Source organism: Suncus etruscus, chromosome 15 (assembly GCF_024139225.1).
Source record: "Suncus etruscus isolate mSunEtr1 chromosome 15, mSunEtr1.pri.cur, whole genome shotgun sequence".
NCBI lineage: Eukaryota > Metazoa > Chordata > Mammalia > Eulipotyphla > Soricidae > Suncus > Suncus etruscus.
The window spans coordinates 19,502,115-19,526,086 of NC_064862.1; the positions used below are offsets into that span (position 1 = coordinate 19,502,115).

A 23,972-nucleotide genomic window follows, 5' to 3' on the forward strand; every position below is an offset into this window, starting at 1 on the left:
GGGATGCCGGGAGTCAAACCACCATCAGTCCTGGGTCGGCTGTGTGTAAGGCAAATGCCCTACCACTGTGCTATCTCTCTGGCCCCTGGTTTTAGCACTTTCTTTGAGGTTGGTTATAGGAAATGAGCCCAACAGACATCAGTGAAGGGGATGTGTGTAGATTTAGGAAAATGCTTTGAAAACGTATTTTAATTTTATTTATTTATTTATTTATTTTGGTTTTGAGGCCATACCTAGCAGTGCTCAGGGATTACTCCTGGCTCTGCATTCAGGAATTACTCCTGGCAGGCTCAGAGGACCATATGGGATGCCAACAATCAAGTTTGGCTCTGCTGTGTGCAAGGCAAATGCCCTCCCTGCTATGCTATTGCTCCAACCCTGAAAATGTCTTTAAATTGAGCTAAATCACATGACTCTGCTCGGCTCTTCATCAAAGGATGTGTGGACGAATTGAGCGTGGTCCAGCCATACAACTGGAAACCGTTCAACCTTGAAAAGGAAGGACCTTCTATTTGTATTTGGGTAGTTGGAACATACCCAGCAATGTTCAAAGATTACTTTGGACTCTGAGCTCAAAAATCACTCAGGGGATCCTATGGGATATGGGGCGTGGGTGGGAAACAAACCATCTCCCCACCCCATTACACCCAGAAAGCCAGAATGCACCTTAACTCAGCCGGATGCTCAAAGTACTCACCAACCCCCCCCCCCCATCTCTTCAGGGGCAAGGAGGGAGAAAGTGATAATGCAAGACAAAGAAAATAGCAAAATCGGGCCCGGGGAGATAGCACAGCGGCATTTGCCTTGCAAGCAGCCGATCCAGGACCAAAGGTGGTTGGTTCGAATCCCGGTGTCCCATATGGTCCCCCCGTGCCTGCCAGGAGCTATTTCTGAGCAGACAGCCAGGAGTAACCCCTGAGCAACGCCAGGTGTGACCCAAAAACCAAAAAAAAAAAAAAAAAAAAAGCAAAATCATGGCGGTCTGTGTGGAATCTAGGAGGGCTTCCAAACAGGTTGCCTCACAATGTCTTGGCATTTGTTGTGTGTGTGTGTGTGTGTGTGTGTGTGTGTGTGTGTGTGTGTGTGTGTGTGTGTGTGTGTGTATCACATAATTGACCAAAATAGCTGGGCACATTTCTTTTACATAATGATGAAAGAAGAGAAGAGCTTGAGGAATGAAAGCACCGTCAGCTTCGAGCTCTGGTTCACATTATGACTGAAACCTCCTCTTTCCAGAAGGAAGCACAGAGAGTTGCTGCAAATCTCAGCTTTGGGAACCATGTAACTGCTCATTTATTTATTGGGCCTCCCAAGAGATGCTTAGAAGGCCTGGGGGTCCCACTGAGGATGTTCTGCCACCTGAGCCAGTGGTTCCTGAGAATGAACTGGATTTGTCTACAAGGGCTACACCAGGTCCTGCAGAGGGGCCAGAAATTAAACCCTGGTGGGGACCTGCTAGGCCAGCGCCCTAATCTCGTTCTGCCTCATGATCCAACTTTGGAATTTTCATTCTCAAGTCCATGTATTCAATAGTTGGGGTGCAGAGACCCATTTTCAGGGGTCTCTCACATCAGCCATAGAGAGGAGAGAAAACTTTGCTTACATTGTCTGGGAGCCCTGAAGGCCCTTCCTGTTACCCTTCCAGCTTCATCTAACAGGCCTGACTCTAGTGCAGACCAAGTTCTACCTCTATATGAACAATTTGGCTCTTTTTTTGTTTGCTTATTTGTTTTTTGTTTTTGTTTTGTTTTGGCCACACCTAAGGTTACTCCTGGCTCTGCACTCAGAAATCACTCCTAGCAGGCTTGGGATGTTGGGGAGCAAACTTGGGTTAGCCAGATTCAAGGCAAACGCCCTTTCCATTGAGCTGTTGTGCCAGTATTTTAAGTTATTGTGCTTTGCAAACGTTTTCCTAAGTTTTGGGCATTCACTGTTCCAACTTTAAAGCCAACCAAGACCAGAGGTTCTTTCCTTTTCCCACCCACCTCCTTAGCAAACTCATTAAGAAAAACTGGAGGGAGGAAAGCACAGCAGGGAGGGCATTTGCCTCTATGGACCCACCATCCCATATGGTTCCCTGAGCACAGAGCCAATAGTCAGCAAAATTGACCTATGCTCCCCAACTGTTGATCGCAGCCAGATGTAGACCCAAGACAAAACTACACACACTTTTTTTTTCTTTGGTGTCTGGGTCACACTCAGGGGTTACTCCTGGTTCTGTGTTCAGAAATCACTCCTGATAGGCTCAGAGAACTATGGGGGATGCCAGGGATCAAACCTGGGTTGGCTGAGTGCAAGGCAAATGCTCTTCCCGCTGTCCTATCATTGTGCCCCCCCCCAAATTAATTTCAATTTCTTATTTTTTTGTGTGTGTGTCACACCTGGCAGCGCTCAGGGCTTACTCCTGGCTCTGTGCTCAGAAATCGCTCCTGGCAAGCTCGGGCGACCATATGGGATACCAGGATTCAAACCACCATCCTTCTGCATGCAAGGCAAATGACCTACCTCCATGCCATCTCTCCGACCCCTTTTTATTTTTTCATTTCATTTAGGCCATGTGTTTCTTTTTTTTTTTTTTTTTTTTTTTGTGGTTTTTTTTTGGGTCACACCCGGCAGTGCTCAGGGGTTTTTCCTGGCTCCGTGCTCAGAAATTGCTCCTGGCATGCACGGGGGACCATATGGGATGCCGGGATTCGAACCGATGACCTTCTGCATGAAAGGTAAATGCCTTACCTCCATGCTATCTCTCCGGCCCCAGGCCATGTGTTTCTATGACTGTGGACTCTTATGTTTTGATCTCCACAGCCAACTCATGCCTATCCCATCACAGTGCTCAAAAACCTTTTCCAGTGCTCTGATATCATCGTCAGTCAGCCTTGTTATCTCCCCCTGTCCCCCAAGTTAACCTTCCAGGGCATCCTCGTTCCTGTTATCCAGGAATGAATTTGCCATCAGTTGATACCTCTGACAGCCACAGAGAGGTGAGAATACACAGTATTTCTCCTGCCTCCTCTGACTTCCCTTCACTCGATGTGATGTTAGCTTCCTTGGGCAAATTGCAAAATCTCCTCTTTGCCTACTGCTGTCATCTATGCCGGCTCCCTTTGACAGCACATGTGCTAAAATAGCTGCATGATAGGCTGTGGTGCATAGAGTCCACAGCTCCTTCCTCAGCCAAAAATCTGTCCTAAGCTCCTTGGACTGTTGCCATATACAATGATTGTATTAAGTGCTGCGTGGAACAGAGGTGTGTGTCTAGCTCTGCAAATGAATGGCTTCATGTTGGGGAGAATGTGCCAAGAATTGGAAACGTCGATCATATGGGAGCTCTGCATTTAATAGAAACTTCTTCACTTTGCTGGAGGGTGCCTTCTCCTGGGGCCTAGAATGTACCCTGTCTCCTGTAACCAGCTCAGAGGTCAGTTGCTTCCTCCCTCCTGTGCTGTTCAGCCCACGTGTTGGGAATGACACATAAGCCCATCAAAAGTCACCTTCGGCTAAAGCAATGTAGCACAGTCGGGAGGGCATTTGCCTTGTTGCGCGCAGCTGACCTGGGTTCGATCCCTGGTATCCCATAAGATTCCCTGGACACTGCCAGGAGTAATTCCTGAGGGCAGAGCCAGGAGTAACCCCTGAACTCCACCAGATGTGGCTCCAACCCCCCCCCCCAAATCAACTCTTCTCTTTTTGGAAAATTACCATATAACCAGAGTTTGCCTGGAGAGGACAGGGGTGAACCATTAGCTTCTTCCTCCTTTTTTTTGGGAGGGGGGCCACACCTGGCAGTGCTCAGGGGTCACTCCTGGCTGTCTGTTCAGAAATAGCTCCTGGCAGGCACGGGGGACCATATGGGACACCGGGATTCGAACCAACCACCTTTGGTCCTGGATCCGCTGCTTGCAAGGCAAATGCTGATGTTATCTCTCCGGGCCCAGCTTCTTCCTCCTTTATTGGCTTTTTAAATTTTCTTTGTGGTAGTGTCGGAATCAAACCCAGGGCCATACCATGCAGGACTGGGGGCTCTGCCCCTGAGTTGTTTCCTTTCCACCCGGCAGATGCTTTGTTCACTTGAACGGACATCAGACATCTAGCAGGCTGGCAGGAAAGCCTGATTAACTATGAGTCGGAGTGGAGTGGGGTGGGGATCAGCGCCATGCAGAAAGTGGTCACTTGCTGAGTGGGGAGAAGAGACTTGAAGCAGGCTTGGAATGCCCCACCCTGGGAGCCTGGGGTGCAAAGCTCAGTGCCAGTTTCACTCCGGGTAGAATGGCTACTATTATCCCTTTTTCAAACAAGAGGAAAGTGGGTCCAGGGAGATCTCCAAACCCCACTCTGTCCACTAGGTCAGGCAGTACTTTATATCCTGCTTCTTGCCAGTGAATTATTGAGACCCACCACCATCTCAAGGATTCAGAATAGATGTTGGCTCCACCTCAAAAAGTGGTTTGGGGCCCCGAGTGATTACACAGAGGCCAGGGCACTTGCCTTTAGGCTGCTGAATTGGATTTAATTCCCAGAACTCCATGTAGTCTACTGAGTCCCAGCAGGGGTGATCCCTGAGCACTGCCAAGTATGACCAAAAAACCCACAAAAATGTGGGCTCCCAGGCCAGAGAGATAGCACAGCAATAGGGTATTTGCCTTGCACACAGATCAGGATGGACAATGGTTCAAATCCCGGCATCCCATATGGTCTCTCTCCCCCGTGCCTTCCAGGAGCGATTTCTGAGCACAGAACCAGGAGTAATCCCTGAGCGTCGCTGGGTATGACCCCCAAAACAAACAAACAAACAAACAAACAAAAACTGGGCTCCCTAGGGAGAAACCACAGAAGTCAGGGGCATATTCTTTGCAGGTCAAGGCTGATTTGATCCCTAATATCACATGATCCTCCCCATACTGCTGGATCTAACCTTGGAAGCTCCAGCAAGACAAGGTCAAGTAGCACCTCATTCATAACATAGCGTGTTAGACCACCAACAGGCCCAAAGTGTACAAGGCTGTTCTCGGCCTGGAGGACAACTCGGTGCAGGGCTTGAACCCAGGCCTCTGCCTATACAAGCCTGTGCTCCAGCCCCTGAAGCCAGCTCCCGAGCTGTGATTATTCCTGCTTGTCCAGATCTTAAGTGCATGCATAGTTCAGTCTCTACAATGTTGATCGCTTTGGACCTGGCTGGCCCTGGGGGACTCCAGAGTTAAGTAATTCCTGGAGATGATAAATGAGATGCCGCTCTTTCATATGCAAATGAGTACAGGGAGCTCTAGGGCCCTGCTCACCCTGGGCCCCCTGTAAATTATTCAAGCCTTCTTACCCTGCCTCATACAGCCTTCCTGTGGAAATTCTAGAAAAAGCTCCAAACTCTCCCCCTCCTCCCAACCCTAAGCTTCTCCAGAGTCTTCCTGCCCCCATGACAGCATCCCCTCTTAGAGGCTGTGAGTGTGTCTGACTTGATGTTTCCTTTTTTTTGGATGGAGGGACACACCCCGAGGCACTCAGGACTTACTCCTGGCTCTGAGCTCAATAAAGCTCCCCTGGCAGGCTCAGGGGACCACATGGGATGTTGGAATTTGAACCACCATCTGTCCTGGGTCGGTGTGTACAAGGCAAATGCCCTACCACTGTGCTCTATCTCTGGTCCCTCTTTTATTATTTTTCATTTTTGGGCTACACCCGGCAGTGCTAAGGGCTTTCTCCTGAATCTCTGCTCAGGAATCACTCTTGGCAGGCTCAGGGGACCCTCTTGGATGCTGGGGATCTAACCCAGGTTAGCCACTTGCAAGTCAATCACCCTCCCTGTTGTGCTACTGTTCCAGCCCCATGACTTGACTTTTTCTTCTTTTTTTTTTTTTGGGGGGGGGGCACACCTGGCAGTGCTCAGGGGTTACTCCTGGCTATCTGCTCAGAAATAGCTCCTGGCAGGCACAGGGGACCATATGGGATGTCGGTATTTGAACCAACCACCTTAGGTCCTGGGTCGGCTGCTTGCAAGGCTAAAGGCCACTGAGCTATCTCTCTAGCCCCCAATGGACTTTTTCAATAAAAATCATCTCTGTCTCTCTGTCTCTCTCTGTCTCTCTCTGTCTCTCTGTCTCTCTGTCTCTCTCTCTGTGTGTCTGTCTCTCTCTCTCTCTGTGTCTCTCTCTCTCTATCCCTATCTCTCTCCATTTCTCTCATTTCCTTCCCCTTTTCTTCCTGGTTAATCTACATCACAATCAAAACTCTTTAAAGGCAGGACTCACAGTCTGTTCCCCTGGGGTGACCTGCCAAGCTCAGCTCTGAATATCTCCCTTGACCCCACCCAGACTCACTGCCCCACTCTAGATTTGAGGCTGGGTCCCCCTCACTGGGGCTCTGCTAACTGCCCTCTGGGTCTAGGTCTGGATACTGTCTCCCCAAAACTTCCCTTTCCTCTTGACCTTGGCCTGCCCCTGGACTCTTCCAACTGTTCTTGATTGGTTCTGGGGAGGCACCAGTGTTCCCTCCTCAAGGTTGATCCATCTACAACTGTTGTTTATTTACTTGTATACTGACCTCCCTACTGAGCTTTTACTTCTTTTTTTTTTTTGGTGGGGTGTTTTCCAAGCAGGATTGGGGAACCTGGGACCACTCAAGTCTCCTGGGCCATATGGTTCGGTGCTTAGAAGGGCTGACGATGCAGTGCTGCTCAGATCCTGTGGGGGTAACCACCAAGCAAGGACTACTTCATGATGCCTCCCCATGCCACTAGAACTAATCACCACATGTCTTTTGTGACACTGAGGACATTTTCATGACTTGCGCGATTATGTCTGCAGCATCTTCCTTTGCCCACCAGACCAGGGATTTCCTTCTAGAAGCTTCTGCAGTTTTAGAAATGTTTTATGTGGTTCAAGATGGCAGGCACTTACCATATGTCATTAGGGAGCCTTGACATGTGCCTAGCACAGTGGCTGGGGATGTTTTGCCAAATTTCACTAATTTTATCTTTAAATTATATTGTTTCTTATTTATTATTACTTTTTTTGGGGGAAGGAAGGGCCTACCCAGTGGTGCTCAGGGCTTACTCCTGGCTCTACACTCAGGGTTTGTTCCTGGCAGGCTCAAGGGACTGTATGTAGTGTCGAGGATCAAACCTGGGTCAGGGGCTGGCGAGGTGGTGCTAGAGATAAGGTGTCTGCCTTGCAAGCGCTAGCCAAGGAAGGACAGCAGTTCGATCCCCCGGTGTCCCATATGGTCCCCTAAGCCAGGGGTAATTTCTGAGTGCTTAGCCAGGAGTTACCCCTGAGCATCAAATGGGTATGGCCCCAAAAACCAAAACCAAAAAAAAAAACAAAAAAAAACCTGGGTCAGCCTTGTACAAGGCAAGTGCCTTATCCAATGAACTATCCCTCTAGCCCAATCAAGTATGTTTTATATAAATCATTTCACATACAAATGATAGAATTTAAATTTAAATAACCACAAGTGGGGGGCCGGGCGGTGGCGCTGGAGGTAAGGTGCCTGCCTTGCCTGCGCTAGCCTAGGACGGACCGCGGTTCGATCCCCCGGCGTCCCATATGGTCCCCCAAGCCAGGAGCGACTTCTGAGCGCATAGCCAGGAGTAACCCCTGAGAGTCACCGGGTGTGGCCCAAAAACCAAAATAAATAAATAAATAAATAAATAAATAAATAAATAACCACAAGTGGTCATTCGGACACTGGTCTCTTGGATATTAACACTCTATTATTATTATTATTATTATTTTGGTTTTTGGGTCACACCCGGCAGTGCTCAGGGGTTACTCCTGTCTATGCTCAGAAATCGCTCCTGGCAGGCTCGGGGGACCATATGGGATGCCGGGATTCGGGATTGTCCTTCTGCATACAAGGCAAATGCCCTACCTCCATGCTATCTCTCCGGCCCCTAACACTCTATTTTTTATTTTATTGTGGGGTGGGATCAGATCCAATGGTGCTCAGGAGTTACTCCTGACTCTGCATTCAGGAATCACTCTTAGGGGGCTCAGCGGACCATATGGGATGCCGGGGATCGAAACTGGGTCGGCTATGTGCAAGGCAAACACCCTTTCCACTGTGCAATTACTCCAGTCCCTGGACACTAACACTCTAAATTGAGTTTCTCTGGGCGGGGGGGGGGGGGCGCAAAGTGATTGACTTAGATTTTTGAGCCATACCTGCCAATGTTCTGGCATTACTCCTGGCTCCACACTCAGAGGTCACCTCTGATTATAGGCAGTACCAGGGATCTGGGTAGGGCCAGAAGCCTGCAAAGTCAATGTCTTCTCCACTAGACCATCTCTTCATACCTTCAATTATGCTTTTCATAAGGGCAGAGAACCATCAGTCATTCGGTGAGAGAATCCTTTGTACCTGGAAGGGTGCCCAGGTAAATCACTGAATGAAAGAATGAATGAAACCAAGTAGTGTGTAAAATTTGCTTTCAAGAAATTATCATAGAAGAAAGACTCCCAGAAAAGACTGAGTTGTTCAAGTCACCCTAGAAGCAGAACTGGATTCAGAACCAACACCTCCTGATGCTCGTGTTCTTCTTGTGTCTGAGTAAAAGGCAAGTGACAGGCCTGTGGTTATCAACTGAGCCACGTGAAGGGTCCCTCAGTGTGTGAAAGGGCTGTTTCCTTAATCCTAGTCCCCTCCCCTAACCCTGCAAACTACTTAGGAGCTAAGAATCAATTCACACTTGACCTCCCTTGAGCCTCTTCCAACACAAAGTCTACTCTTACCAACTCTCTCACTCAAATTTTTTTAAACTACATTGCTCTCAGGAAATCATCTGCCTACAATCTGTGCATTTATATGCAAGTCTGGTTCAAAAAAACATCTGAGTCGTGATTTGTAACCCACTCAGATGTCCATGGCTGTTTCTTTCATTTTATTCTTTTTTGTCTGCTTTTAGGGTTTTTTAGAACAGATCAAGGTCATTACATGTAGAGGCTAATTTTAACTTCATTTCAGTGGAGTTTGGGTCTTGAAGATGATCAGTGGTAGAGTACCCACCTAGGGAGCTTATGGAGATATTTTATTTTTATTTATTTATTTGGAGCCACACATCGTGGTGCTCAAGGATTACACCTGGCTCTGTGCTCAGGATTCATTCCAGGTGGGTTTGGAGTGATATCACATGGGATATCGGGGATCGAAGCTGGGTTAGCCGAGTGCAAAATAACTATTTCCTACCCACCGAGCTATCACTTCGGCCCCTTATGTAGGTATTCTAAAATGATTTTTCAGATGTAGTGCTAATAATGGTTACAAATATTTTCTATCAGGGCGGAGAGATAGCATAGCGGAAGGGCCTTTGTCTTGCAAGCAGCCGATCCAGGACAAATGTTTTCTATCAGCTAGGCATTTAACATAATGTCACTTGAGTTTGACAATCAAGCATTGTTATGATTCTCCTTTCATGTCTTCATTTTAGGAATACTAAGTCAGCAAGTTCAAGTTCAAGTCAAATATTTAAAGTCACAATAAGAAGAAATACAGTTAGATATTTGCGCCCAAATCTTTCTTACCCAACACCAATGCCCTTAGTCATGTATAATTTGGCTTTTTTCATAGATATACATAGTAATCTGTTGAAAGTAATCAAGAAATTGAACCCTGGGATTTGGAGGGCATCTACTTTGGGGGGTGGTTGGGTCACACCCAGCAGCGCTCAGAGGTTACTCCTTGCTCTGTGCTTAGAAGTCACTCCTGGCAGGCTCGGGGGACCATTTGGGATGCCAGGATTCGAACTACCATCAGTTCAAATCAGCTGTGTGCAAAGCAAATGCCTTACCACTGTGCTATCTCTCTGGCCCCTAGAGGGCATCTACTTTTAATTCTTGTGCTTCTTTTTGAAATGTCTCTGCCCTATGTGTATATCATATCGATTCACTGAATATTAATTTTAAAGTTACATTTTTGGGGAACACACCCAGCAGTACTCAGGGCTTATTCCTGGCTCTTTGCTCAGGAATTACTCCTGATGGAAGGGAGGAAATATATGGGATGTCAGGGAACGAACCCGGGTTGACTGCATGCAAGGCAAGCAAGCAACCTGCAATATTGTCTCTCTGGCCTCAAATTTTTTAAGTTTTAATCAGTTAAAAGCCTCTTATTTTTCCCTTTTTATTAGAGAATGAATTGTAATGAGTCACTTATATATAGCAGCAGATTAAATATGTATGAATCTTTGAATAACAGAGTTCACATGCTCATATGCTCTTACCCCTGAGAAATTATCCCAGTAAGAGTAATTATAGTGTGCATAGTATTTTTTTTCTGAGCACATTTTATTTCATAAATGATTACATTATTTTGGTTTGGGGGACCACACCCAGAGATGCTCAGAGGTTATTCCTGGTTTTGTACTCAGGAATCACTCCTGACAGACTCTGGGAACCGTATAGGATGCCAGGGATTGAACCCAGGTCAGCTGCGGGCAAGGCAAGTGCTCTACCCACTGTACTATCTTTCCAACCCCAAAATACATGTATTGCAATGAAAATAGTATTCTTTGAGTGAATGGCAGCCACACAGATTCTTTTATATATTCCTCCGTTGACCTCTGAACAGAATAAGCAAGCTTCCCATTTTTAGCATTTATAAAATAGTGCTGTATCACAGAAGATATGTTCTTAGTAGATCATATAGTAAGAGCTTAAAAGTCCACTTGAAATCAAGCAGAAACATTCATGAAAATTCATTTCACCCGGATTGCAGAGTGAACATTACAAACCCTTCAATTCTGAGTCTCAGCCACAGTAAATATCACTTGGGAGATTTCCTCAGTGTGGGACAAAAAAGGGGAAAAAAATGAATTCACATGCATACTAACAATAATGCCCTCCACTTTCAGGAAACCTAAATGGTGTCTGTGCTTCCCCTTCAAATGACTAGTGATTCTAAAAATGAAAATAAACACCCCTTTAGAAAGGTCCCTTTTCATATCCTGTCTCGTGTTCTTGAAATTTGCCTAACAAATCTCCAAAGGCTAGTGGTGGAGGGACTAGGACAACTTGGCCTTCTCGGTGGTTTCACTCCAGGATTCTCAAAGCCAGTCTCCTGCCCTTTAAAAAGTCCCATCCTGGGGCCAGAGCGATAGCACAGCAGGGAGGGCATTTGACTTGCATGCAGTGGACCCAGGTTTGACATCCCCCCAACCTGGCATCCTATATGTTCCCCCCATCTCCTGCCAGGAGTAATTCTTGAGTGCAGTCAGGAGTAACCCCTGAGCACTGCCTGATGTGACCCCAACAACAACAAAAAAAATAAAGTCCTGTCCCCTAAGCAGCGGGTTCTGGGTGTCCCCAAGCCTAGATCCCCAAGACAGGCCTTACTCTCCCCAGTTAACAATTGCAGAAATCTTTTCATTCAGGCAGGAGATCCCAGCCCCAGCACTGAGCACCTTTCCCAAGCCACCTCCACGTTGGGACCTTGCCCTGATCCTCTGCCCCCTCCCATCAAGAAACCCCAGCTTCTCAGAAAGCCAGTGTGCACCAGAGCCATCCTTTACCTTCCAAAAGACCTTGCCCCGAGAATTAGGAATTTCACAGTCAGCAACAAGGGCTGCAAAACCCCGTCATTGCTGGGGCTTAGCCATTCAGCCCCCTGGTATTGTCCCCCCCCAATGCTGCCCTTAAACACCCACCTTTCCATCTCTTGAGAAAAACCCCAAAGGGGGAAGAGGGGAGAAAACCACACCCAAAAGATACTGCTGGAAAAAAAACCCAGCAAATTTGGGGGGGACCCAGTCGGAGAGACAGAGAGAGGGGCTGTACTGCTGAGAAAATGGCTCATCTCCTAAGGCCTGAATCTCTAATCCAAACCTCTCCACCACCCTGCAACCGGCCCCGGGAGTGCCCTGCAGTAGGGGGTCCCGGTTCCCAAAGGGGAGCAACCTGCCCTCCCCATACCCACCCACCCCCGGGTACTCACGGCAGCTGCCTGAGCTGGAAGAAATCCTCCTCCATGGCCGCGATGCGCCGGGGCTCATGGCCCTTACATGGTTCTGCTGGGCCGGGACCGGGCGCGGCGGGCGCTCGGGTTTCAGCACCGGGGGCTCCGGACAGCGCCCGCGCCCAGGCCCGGGGAGCGGGGAGCGGGCAGCCGGGCACCCCCAGACAAAGCGGCCGCCCGAGTGTGGGCGGAGAGGAGAGGCGGCGGGCAGGGGGCGGGGATAGGCAGCTGCTCGGTGGAGGCTGGGGAGCAGGGGGAGGCCGGAGACAAGCGGGGTGCTACTTGCCACCCAGCCTGCAAAAGGGCCACCAGAGACCCTCTGGTTGGGAAGAGGTTTCTGGGCATGAATTCATGGGTATAATTTTGGTGGTGGTGGGTTGTGTGTGTTTTGTTTTGTTTTGCTTTTTGGTGCAATGCATTTCAATCCCAATCTGCTGTCATCATACATGCAGGGAATGAGAGCAAAAATCATTTTTAATTGTATGCATGCATGAGGTATAGCTCCCGCATTTCTTGTATGCTTGAGGCACTAGAATAAACACAGGGCAGGGTAGCAGCAAATAAGTTAGGCATATTTTTTGGCAGCACGGAGCTGAAGGTCTAGTGAAATGACTTGGAGGAAAAAAAAATATAGAAGGTTAGGAGGAGAAGGTCCCAATTCACTAATTCTTTCAACGGGCATTGTTTGAGAAAAATAGCTCTGGCTCTGGGGAAGCAAAGATGAATAAGAGTAACTCAAGATAATTCACTAAGACCATTTCTTGAATGACTGCCCTCCACACAGAACTCTTCTCTCCTATAAAGGGTTAGGGAGGTCCAATCTGCCCCAGCCGTCAGAACCTAGACCAGAACCTAGCACAGATAGAGACCCAGAATCAGACCCTCCTATCCAGGGTGAATCATGAAGTGCAGAGACATTGTACAACAGACCAGAAGAGAAAAGTACAGGCATGGCCCCAGGTGGTTGCTGGTGGCATGTGTGAGAACGATGATTGATTGGGGTGCACATAGAGTAAAGGAGAGAGAGGGAGGGAGGGAGGGACGGAGAGAGAGAGAGAGAGAGAGAGAGAGAGAGAGAGAGAGAGAGAGAGAGAGAAGGAGAGAGAGAGGGAGAGAGAGAAGACTGAGGAAAGGAAGAAGAGCAAAAAGCAGGAAAGATACAAGAAGGAAAAATTGGAAGGAGAGGCCCAAAAACTAATCAGGGTCTGTTTTGCATGTTGGAACCCCAGGTTCGATCCCTGGCATCACCTGGCCCTCTGAGCACCTCTGGGAGTAACTCCCCAGGAGTCACTGAGGAAAGCTGAGAGAGAGAAAAGAAAACCAATCAGAAACAGTCTTACATCCATTGCACCTTAGTAGGAACCTTACAAACCCTGAGTATCCCCCACCCCATAAAAAAGGACTAGATAAAGATAATTTTTGTGTAGGTCAGGCACCCAGGTATATACGCACTTAACTAGCAATGCCCCCCATATTTGCAACAATCCAAAGAGTCAAGTGTGTTTTTGGGCGTGCTGAGAGTCAAACCAAGTGCTCATAGGAGACCACTTAACTTCCTCATTGATTCTAACTGCATCACCTGAGCAATTATACTTCAGGTGCCTGCACACTTTTATTGTTTTTTTTTATTATTATTATTGTTGGTTTGTTTGAGGCAAGACTCAGCTGTCTTCAGGACCTACTCCTGAGGGGTTTGGAGGATCATATGGGGTGCTGGGGATTGAACCAGGTTGGCTTGTGTGTAAGACACTCATCTTTCTCACTATTCTCTCTGACCCAAGCCTATACTCTTTTTTTTGTTTTGTTTTGTTTTTTTGTTTTTTTGGGCCACACCCAGCGGTGCTCAGGGGTTACTCCTGGCTGTCTGCTCAGAAATAGCTCCTGGCAGGCACGGGGTACCATATGGGACACCGGGATTCGAACCAACCACCTTTGGTCCTGGATTGGCTGCTTGCAAGGCAAACGCCACTGTGCTATCTCTCCGGGCCCAAGCCTACACTCTTAACTGCTAGGTTTCTTTGAAAGTGCATTCTCTCTCTCTCTCTCTCTCTCTCTCTCTCTCTCTCTCTCTCTCTCTCTCTCTCTCTCTCTCCTACCTCCATTTTTTAGACCACACCCAGCAATACCCAGGGGTTACTCCTGGCCCTGCAGTCAGTAATTACTACTGCAAATTACTACTGGCCTTTTCTTTGAAAACAATCTGGGCTGAAGAGTGCAAGAGAAATTTGAATTATTGAATCATTGGGTATTGAAACAATGGCATGTTGGCCAAGCCAATGTAGACACTGATGTTATAATCCCACACATTCATCACCTAACAAAAAATAGAGTGGCTGGGAGATTGGTGGTTTGTATCAACTCATGCATGGCTGCTTTTGACCTTATTCCAGGCAGTGAAAAGCAGCTCGTCGTGTGACCCACACTCACCCAAGGAACCTTCCCATCCCCTGGCCCTGTAAGTACATATTTGGTTTCATAGGGACTCGCTGAAAAGCATCCAATCCCAATTCTTGCCAGTAACCAGAAGCTGCTGGTGGGTTGGCCATTTTGAGTTCAAGGTGGAGGACAAACATCTCTGGCATCTCTGAGTACCACCTCCTCCTCTCCCTCAATCTTCCTAGCCAGCTCATGTTCTCTAAATCATGAGAAGCTCGTGCTAGTTGGTCCCCTGCTCCTCCCAATTCAGAGGTTTTGGGGACCAGCAGAAGCCATTCAAGTTCCTTAGGAGAAAATGATCTTGTGGCTGGAACTGAGACCAGAAACGCATTCTGCCCAGCTCTGCCTCCTACTGTGGGCTGACCGTGAATGAATTAAACAATTGCAGTAGCAATACGGGGATAAATAATCATTTCCTACGTCATGGTGTGGTGGTGAGGGCAAGGAGAAAGCGTAGGTGCAGAAGGAAGCATGTCAGGGGCCAGAGAGAGAGAGCACAGCGGTGTTTGCCTTGCAAGAAACCGACCCAGGACCTAAGGTGATTGGCTCGAATCCCGGCGTCCCATATGGTCTCCCGTGCCTGCCAGGAACTGTTTCTGAGCAGATTGCCAAGAGTAACCCCTGAGCACCACCAGGTGTGGCCAAAACAAACAAACAAACAAACAAACAAAAAATAGATGGAAGCATGTCTAGTATTACGTCTAGTAAAGTGCCACTTCTATAAAGGCATCAGATGTGATAGCTCAGATCCACTTCTGTCCTCTTTCCTCACTTGGGTTTTCTCAAAATATTTTAGCTGGGGGCCAGAGAGATAGCACAGCGATAGGGCATTTGCCTTGCATGCAGCACACCCAGGACGAACCTGGGTTCAATTCCTGACATCCCATATGGTCTACTGAGCCTGCCAGGAGCAATTTCTGAGCGTAGAGCCAGGAATAATCCCTGAGCACCTGAGCACCACCAGGTGTGGCCCAAACACTCCCCAAAAAACTTCTTTTAGCTGATCTTTGCAGAATAGGTAAAGGCGGTGATATTATGTAGAACAAAAGATTCATCATGGGCCCGGAGAGATAGCACAGTGGCGTTTGCCTTGCAAGCAGCCGATCCAGGACCAAAAGTGGTTGGTTTGAATCCTGGTGTCCCATATGGTCCCCTGTGCCTGCCAGGAGCTATTTCTGAGCAGACAGCCAGGAGTAACCCCTATAAAATAATGCCCCAATAATGAAAGAAATAAAATTCACCATCTTAACATCTTTCTATAAAAATATGATAGTTACCAGAAACAGCAGGTGACGGATAGCACAGTGGAAGGGCATTTGCATTGCATGTGGCTGACCCAAATTTCATCCCCGGCATCCTGTAGGGTCCCTCTAAGTCCTCCCAAAAGTAATCCTTGAACACAGAGCCAGGAGTAACCCCTAAGCAATACTGAGTGTGCCCTCCAAAAAATGCAGGTAGAAGACTGTTTTGATTTTTTTGTTTGTTTGTTTGGGTCACACCCGGCAGCGCTCAGGGGTTCCTCCTGGCTCTATGCTCAGAAATTGCTCCTGGCAGGCTCAGGGGACCATATGGTATGCCGGGATTCGAACCACCGTCCTCCTGCATGAAAGGCAAACACCCTACCTCCATGCTATCTCTCCAGTTTTGATTTTTTTTTTTGTTTTTTTCGGCCACACCGATGCTCAGGGGTTACTCCTGGCTATGTGCTCAGAAGTCGCTCCAGGCTTGGGGGACCATATGGGATGCCGGGGGATTAAACTGAAGTCCGTCCTAGGCTAGTGCTGGCAAGGCAGACACCTTACCTCTAGCGCCACCGTACCAGCCCCAGTTTTGGTATTTTTAATGTCATGTATTTTAATTGTATGAATGATGCTTAAAAATACAATTTTTATCAAGATTATATGTCGCAGAAAATTTGCTCACAATTTTTAGCATATTATTCATTGACATTGATTCTGTTAAAAAAAAAAGCTTAACCATTCATTAATCTTAATGTTTACATCATTTCAAGTAAGTTCTGTACCCTTTAAACAGCCACTACCCCAATCCTACCTCTTTCTACTCCCTGTTCAACTTTCTCTCTCTCTGAATTTGCTGCATCAGTGACTTCGATAAGAGGGGAAGACCCTGTCCTTTACTATCCCTGCCTTTTAAAATATTAATGTATAATACAAATATCTGCTTGCTGACTTAAACATCTGGCATTTTTACAGATCAGTTCAGGTACAAGCCACATTAGTTACCTATGCTTTAAAAGAACTTTCTGATTGCAGCAGGGCATAGTCTTGTGATAGATTGGACTGGGAGGTCTGCTTCCAAGAAAATGCTCAGGGGACCCATGTATGCTAGGTTTCTGATTCCGAGCTCAGGCCCAGCAACACTGAGGGCCACTAGGTCATTGGGACAACACACAGTCTTGGGGAACTAATTCAAGGAGCTCTAGCCCTTGAGACCCCGCCCCAGGGAATGCCTAGGGAAGGGATTGGCTATTATTTAAGACTAGCTCTGGACCAATCAGCTGTAACAAAAAGGTCTAAAGCAGTCTTGAGAGGTGCAAAATTGGCTGAGTTCTAACAGTGGGATGGGGAGGGACAATTTTGGTTGGCATTCGGGACATCCTTCAGAAATATACTCAAAGTTGTTGAGTCCCCCCATAAGCATTCCTCTCTTATCTGAACTTCATTCTATACCTTTGGGGGGGACAGTCATGACAGAGATCAACCTATTGCCTCACACATACCAGGCAAATCATCTGGCTGTGCTCTCTGTTGTTCTTGGGGAAAAGGGCTCCCTCATCAGTGTTGAAGTCCATTAAGGCAGTAGTGGGTGGAGCTCTGATGACCAGGCAGTGGGAGGAATGAACAGAGATCTTCCTGTTGTCATGGTATTTTGTTTGTTGGGGCTGGGGCCCATATCTGGCTGTGCTTAGGCCTTACCCATTCCTAACTCTGTGCGGAGGGATCTCTCCAGTGCTCTGAATCTAAGCAGCCCCTGTACTAGCTCTTATTTTGGTATCTATTTATTGTCACTCTATAAAGATACAATTGATTTGTTTTTATTTTTTCTTCACTCAGAAAAGGCTGTGGGGATCACTATAGCCTCTACCAGCATCACTAGGGATTGAACTTATGGCCCTACACCTCTTACACAAGTATGTGGAGCCACTGAACCATCTTCCAGGACCCCACATATATGTATGTATATATATATATATGTGTATATATATATATATATATATATATATATATATATATATATATATATATATATATTGTCTTTGGGCTACACTCAACAGTGCTCGAGTCACTCCTGGCTCTGCACTCAGAAATTACTCATGTCCAGTTTGGGGGACTCTATGGGATGCTGGGGATTGAACCTGGGTCAGCGCATGCCAGGCAACCGCCCTCCCTACTATGCTATTGCTCCAGCCCTCCATGTTGACTTTATTTATTTAGAAAAACTGCTAAGTTTATTTTTTAAATTTTCCTTTAGCATTTTTGTATATTCCAGGAGATCTACAAGTAAGACACCTTTGTCTGCTACTGTAGATAGTTTACTTTAATATCATGACCCAGGAGTGATAATTCCCCCTTTACACCCTCTAGATAGACTTGAATCAGAAAGAAAAAAATGGTGGGCAGAGCAATAACACAGCAGGTAGAACACTTATCTTGCACATGGCTGACTGGGTTCAATCCCCAGCATCCCAGATGGTCCACTGAGCACTGCCAGGAGTGATTTCTGAGCACAGAGCCAGGAGTATGTCCCGAGAACCCTCCCCACAAAAGGTTAACATTTCAAGCAGTGGAATTCTACCTTTGAGTTTACTCTGAATCTATGGGGAATCCAGCAGTGTTGGATGTGCTCCACACCCCAAGCACATCTGTGCAAAATGCACAGGCATGTCCCTGGGGCCCCAGAGTACATCTGCCTTTTTGGGCTGAGTTCTGCAGGTTGGCACTGGTTCCCATGCTCTGCTGGGACTCTATTTCCAAAAAGAATAAAAGGGGCTGGAGGGATAGTACAGCAGAGAAGGCATTTATTCACCTTACACTTACATTCAATCCAGGTTCCATTCTTGGCACTGCATATGGCCCTTGAGCCCTGCCAGGAGTGATTCTTGAGCATATCCAGGTGTTGAGAGAAAGGAAGGAAGGAGGGAGGGAGGGAGGGAGAGAGGGAGGGAGGAAGGACAGAAGGAAGGAAGGAAAGAGGAAGGAAGGAGGAAGGTAGGAGGAAGGAAGGAAGAAAAGAAAGAAAGAAGGAAAGAGAAAGAGAAAAAAGGGAAAAAGAAAGAAAAGAAGAAAAAGAAAGAAAGAAAGAAAGAAAGAAAGAAAGAAAGAAAGAAAGAAAGAAAGAAAGAAAGAAAGAAAGAAAGAAAGAAAGAAAGAAAGAAAAGAGAAAGAAGGAAGGAAGGAAGAAAGGAGAAAGAAAGAAAGAAGACGAAAGGAGGGAAGGAAGGAGGAAAGAAAGGAGGGAAGGAAGAAGGGAAGAAAGAAAAGAGAGGGAAGGAGGGAGGAAGGGAGGAAAGAGGAAGGGGAGGGAGGGAATAAGGGAGGGAGAGAGGGAGGGAGAAAGGAGGGAAGGAAATAAGAAATGAAAGGAAGGGACAGAATGGGACATGTGGGCTGTCTCCTTTTCTCCCCTTCCTGCCCTTTTCACTCCTTTTTTCTCCCACTCTTCTTCCCTCCCATCACTTCCTCTCCCTTTCTTCCTTCCCTTCCTTTTCCTTCCTTTCCTTTCTTTTTCTTTTCTTTTCTTTTCTTTTTTTTGGGGGGGGCCACACCCGGCAATGCTCAGGGGATACTCCTGGCTGTCTGCTCAGAAATAGCTCCTGGCAGGCACGGGGGGGGACCATATGGGACACCGGGATTCGAACCAACCACCTTTGGTTCTGGATCGGCTGCATGCAAGGCAAACGCCGCTGTGCTATCTCTCCTGGCCCTTCCTTTCCTTTTCATTCCTTCCTTCCCTTCCCTTCATTCCCTTTCCTTCTTCCTTCCTTCCCTTCCCTTCATTCCCTTTCCTTCTCTTTCCATCTCCTCCCTCCCTCCCTCCCTCCCTCCCTCCCTCCCTCCCTCCCTCCCTCCCTTCCTTCCTTCCTTCCTTCCTTCCTTCCTTCCTTCCTTCCTTCCTTCCTTCCTTCCTTCCTTCCTTCCTCCCTCCTTCCCTCCCTCCCTCCCTCCTTCCTTCCTTCCTTCCTTCCTTTTCCATTGAGGAACCAAACCAGGACCGCCCCTGTGCCAGCTACTCCCCGGTGCTCTACTGCTGAGCTACATCGCAGTCCATGTTTTGCTTTTCCTATCTTTTGCTATTGTTGGGTATCCTGAGTAATGCCTAGGAGACTTGGGGTGTCACTCCCAGTGAAACTCACCGTTTGGGCCAGAGGTTTCATGCTAGGGCCTGAGGAGGTGATGCTAGTTGGGGCCTGCAGTGCTGGGCACCACCAAACGACCCTGGTATTACTCTGGCCTCCAGGTTTACCCATGGCAATATTTAGGGGCCCTGTGGCACCAGGGACAGAGCCTTGGTCCACCTCATAGCCCCAATCCTATACTATCTCTCCAACCCTGTGTGCTTTCATGCTCAAAGTAGTTTCTAATTTCCCTTGTTAATTCTTTGTTTACCCTTTGATCAAGTAGGGAACATATTCATTTACATAAATTTACATGAATGTTACAAACTTCCTTCTGTTTCTGTTTCCCAATTTCATTTCATTGGATGGAAGAACATGCTTTGTAGGATTTCAGTCATTTTGTGGGGGGGAGGGGGGCAAACACACCCACCAGTGCTCAGGGCTTACTCCTGCCTGGCTCTGCACTCAGGAATCACTCCGGTGCTCAGGGGACCATATGGGATTTGAGGATCAAACTAGGGTCAGCCATGTGCAAGGCAAAACACCTTCCCCAATGTACTATTGCTTTGACCCATAAGTTTCGTCTCTTTAAATTTATTGCGACTGTGCTTTATGGGTTCACATATCTCTGTGTTCTAGAAAAGAGCTCTTGGGTTTTGCTGTGGCCAGATGGGGTACTCCAAAGATGTGCTCCTTCCAGTTGGTTTAGAGCACTGCTGACAGCCTTTTTTACTTCTTTGGTTTCGAGCCATACTCAGTAGTGCTACTTCTAGTTTAGTGCTCAGGCATCATCCATGGCTGTGCTGAGAGGACCCTGTGGTGTCTGGGCTAGACTCAGACCTTTAACATGCCAGACATGTATTTGGCTCTTCTGATTACATGTGCATTACTGAAAGTAGGATCTTGATGTCTCCAATCATCTATTTCTTCTCTCAGTTCTGTCTGTTCTTCATGTATTTTGGGCTCATTTACCTTCCCAGTGTATCTTCTTCATGACTAGTCCTTTTATCTTTGGAAGCACTCCTGGGTCTTTAGTGATATATTTTTGGCATAGTCTGTTTTGTTTCCTATTTTCAGAGTAACTACATTCTGATTTGGTTAGTGTTCAGAGCAAAACTCTGGACTTCCTTCTATGTTTTTTTTTTTTTTTTTTGGGGGGGACATACCCAACTATGTTACTCTGTACTCAGGGATCTTTTTTTTTTTTTTTTGTCAAACCTGGCTGTGCTCAGGTTTACTCCTGGCTCTATGCTCAGAAATCGCTCCTGGTAGGCTCGGGGGATGATATGGGCTGCGAGATTTGAACCACCGTCCTTCTACATGCAAGGCAAACACCCTACCTCCATGCTATCTCTCTGGCTCCTTGGGTCATTTCTGATAGATTCAAGGTCCATATGGGATGTTGGGGGTTGAACCTGGGTCAGCTGTATTCAAGCGAATGCCCTGCCACTGTGCTATCACTCCAAACTCTTATTTCACCTCATCATGAAATTCTAGTTTGGGGGCTTTTAGGGGATACACAATAGTTTTCAGGGGATACTTTCAGCTCAGGAATTTTGTGGGGGAGTCTTCACCCTGAGAGTTGTTGGGGAAAACCATGCCAGCCTGATTCAAGCCCAAAGCATGTGCTGACTCAACTGTGGACCTCCTCCTAAAATTCTCTTCAAGGGTTGACAAAACGGTGGGATCTGAGCAGAGGTCAGGACTGACTTTCATTTCCAGCAAAAATCAATCCCTTGTTCCTGAGGCCACAGTTTCCCCCGAAAACACAGATGGTGACTCTCAGTTCCTGCTCCATGTAGATCAAGTGAAACCTTCACCCAAAGTTTGACAGAAGCTCATTGGGACTTGATACAGGGCAGGGGCTCATGGAAGAATGAACTGCGGGGAGCTGAAGATGAATCAAGCAGCAGTCAGACCTGGGTTTGAACCCTCAACATTCCCTATGGTTCCCTCCCAGGAGTGATTCCTGAGTGCCAAGCCAGGAGCAGAGCCACGAGTAACCTCTTTTTGTTTGTTTGTTTGTTTGGTCACATCCGCCAGCATTCAGGGATTACACCTAGCTATGAGCTCAGAAATCGCTCCTGGCAGGCTCGGGGGACCATATGGGATGCTGGGATTTGAACCACTGTCCTTATGCATGCAAGGCAAACGCCTTACTTATGCTATCTCTCCAGTCCCAGGAGTAACCTCTTAACACTGCCAGGTTTGGCTCAAAATGCCTCTCCAAAAAAAAAAAAAAAAAAAAGGTTGGACAAAAATCGAAGATGAATTAATGCCTGTGAGATATTTAGTAAAGTACCTAAGTATGTCTGTTGATCTTACAGTATGTTTGTTTCTCTGTTGACACTATCATCAATGGACAATTCATTGGATTCGATCTTAACTTTGGTTCTGGGGATTGGAAATCTGTGGGAATCCGTGGGACAGCCCTGAGCCATTTCCCCAGCTTTGGGCATCTGCTTTGCTTTTTTTTGTTTATTTTTGGGCCACACCTGGCAGTGCTCAGGACTCACTCCTTATTCCCTCGGGGGACCCTGTGGAATGCACAGCATTGAACCCAGCCATATGCAAGGCAAATGCCCTCCCCACTTGCTCTCGCTCAGGTCCCTAGGTGTCTGCTTCTTAAAGGCCTTCTCCGAGAATAGTCAAGACCAAGGCCCTTTTTCACAGGGAGTTTCCCTTTGCACTATGAAACATTGAAAAGAGGGGCCGGAGAGATAGCATGGAGGTAAGGCGTTTGCCTTTCATGCAGGAGGTCATCGGTTCGAATCCCGGCGCCCCATATGGTCCCCTGTGCCTGCCAGGAGCAATTTCTGAGCCTGGAGCCAGGAATAACCCCTGAGCACTGCCAGGTGTGACCCAAAAACCAAAAAAAAAAAAAAAAAAAAACATTGAAAAGAGACAGGATAAGCCTAAAGCGAACATATCCTATTTGGTTCTCCCTGAGCATAGCCAGAAGTGACCCCTGAGTCAGAAGTAAATCCTGAGCATGAACAGAGGTGGCCCAAAAATCAAAACAACAAAAAATTATTTTGTAAAAAAAAAAAAAAAAAAAGAAGGGGACCAGAGTGATAGCACAGCAGAGAAAGGTGTGGCCCAAATACCAAGAAAAAAAAGGAGGAGGGGGAGGAGAAGGGAGAGGAGGAGAGGGAGGAAGAGGGGGGAGAGGGAGGAAGGGGGGGAGGTGGTGGAGGAGGAGGGAGAAGTAAGAGGAGGAAGAGGAGAGGGAGGGGAGAAGAAAGAAGAGAGGAAGGAAGAGGAGGGGATGAGAAAGGAGGAGGGAGGGGAGGAAGAAGAGAGAGGGGGAGAAGGGGGAAGAAGAGGAGGGGAAGGAGGAGAGGAAGGGGAAGGAGGAGGGAGGAGGGAGAGGAAGAGGAGATGGAGGGGGAGAGCAGAAGGAGGGGGAACAACAGGAGGAAGAGGAGGGGAAGGAGGAGAGGAAGGGGAAGGAGGAGGGAGGAGGGAGAGGAAGAGGAGATGGAGGGGGAGAGCAGAAGGAGGGGGAACAACAGGAGGAGGAGAAGGGGAGGAGAAGAGGAGGGGTAGGGGCAAGAGAGGAGGAGGGAGAGAAAGAGGAGGAGCAGGAGATAAGGAGGAGGAGGAACAGGGGAATAAGGAAAAGAGGAGGAAGAGGAGGGGAAGAAAGAGAGGGGAAGGAGGAGAGGGAGGGGAGAGGAAGAGGAAGGGGAAGAGGAGGAGAGGGAGCAGAAGGGGGAAGAAGAGGAGGAGGGGAAGGAGGAGAGGGAGGAGGAGGAGGGAGAGGAAGTGGAGATGGAGGGGGAGGAGCAGGAGGAGAAGGGGAGGAAGAGAGGAGGGATGGGGCAGAGAGGAGGGAGAGAAGGAGGAAAAGGAGAGGAAGAGGGGAGAGGAAGAGGAGGGGAGGTGAAGGAGGAGGGAGGAGGAGGAGAGGAGGAAGAGGAGATGGTGGGGGAGGATGGGGAGGAGCAGGAGAGGAGAGAGGGTCAAAAGAAGGGGGAGAGGAGAAGAGGAAGAAGAGAGGGAGGGGAGGAGGAAGAAGAGGAGGAGAAGGAGGAAAAGGAGGGACGCTGGGCCGCCTTGGCAACCCTTAGCAACCGGCTCCAAGGCCAAGAAGGCCCAGGGGACCAAAGCCCAGGCGGCGGTGGGTCGGCGTTTGCGGTCCGGGCGGGCGCGCTTCCTTCCGGCCGCGCCGGTCCCTCGATCTTGCTTCCCCCGCGGAGCGGCGACCGCGGCCTTAGGTTCCGCCGCCTGGGGGTCCGGG

At 47.9% G+C, this 23,972-nt stretch overlaps 1 protein-coding gene across 1 annotated transcript in view; it reads right to left on the reverse strand.

Annotated features, from left to right (window-relative positions):
* SVOP (SV2 related protein) overlaps positions 1-12,154 on the reverse strand; it is a 50,336-nt gene extending 38,182 nt beyond the window's left edge. Inside the window, 1 exon segment of the mRNA XM_049789391.1 lies at positions 11,917-12,154. Coding sequence (XP_049645348.1) covers positions 11,917-11,951 — 35 coding nt within the window. The 5' untranslated portion in view covers positions 11,952-12,154.
* Between the last annotated feature and the right edge of the window lie 11,818 nt (positions 12,155-23,972).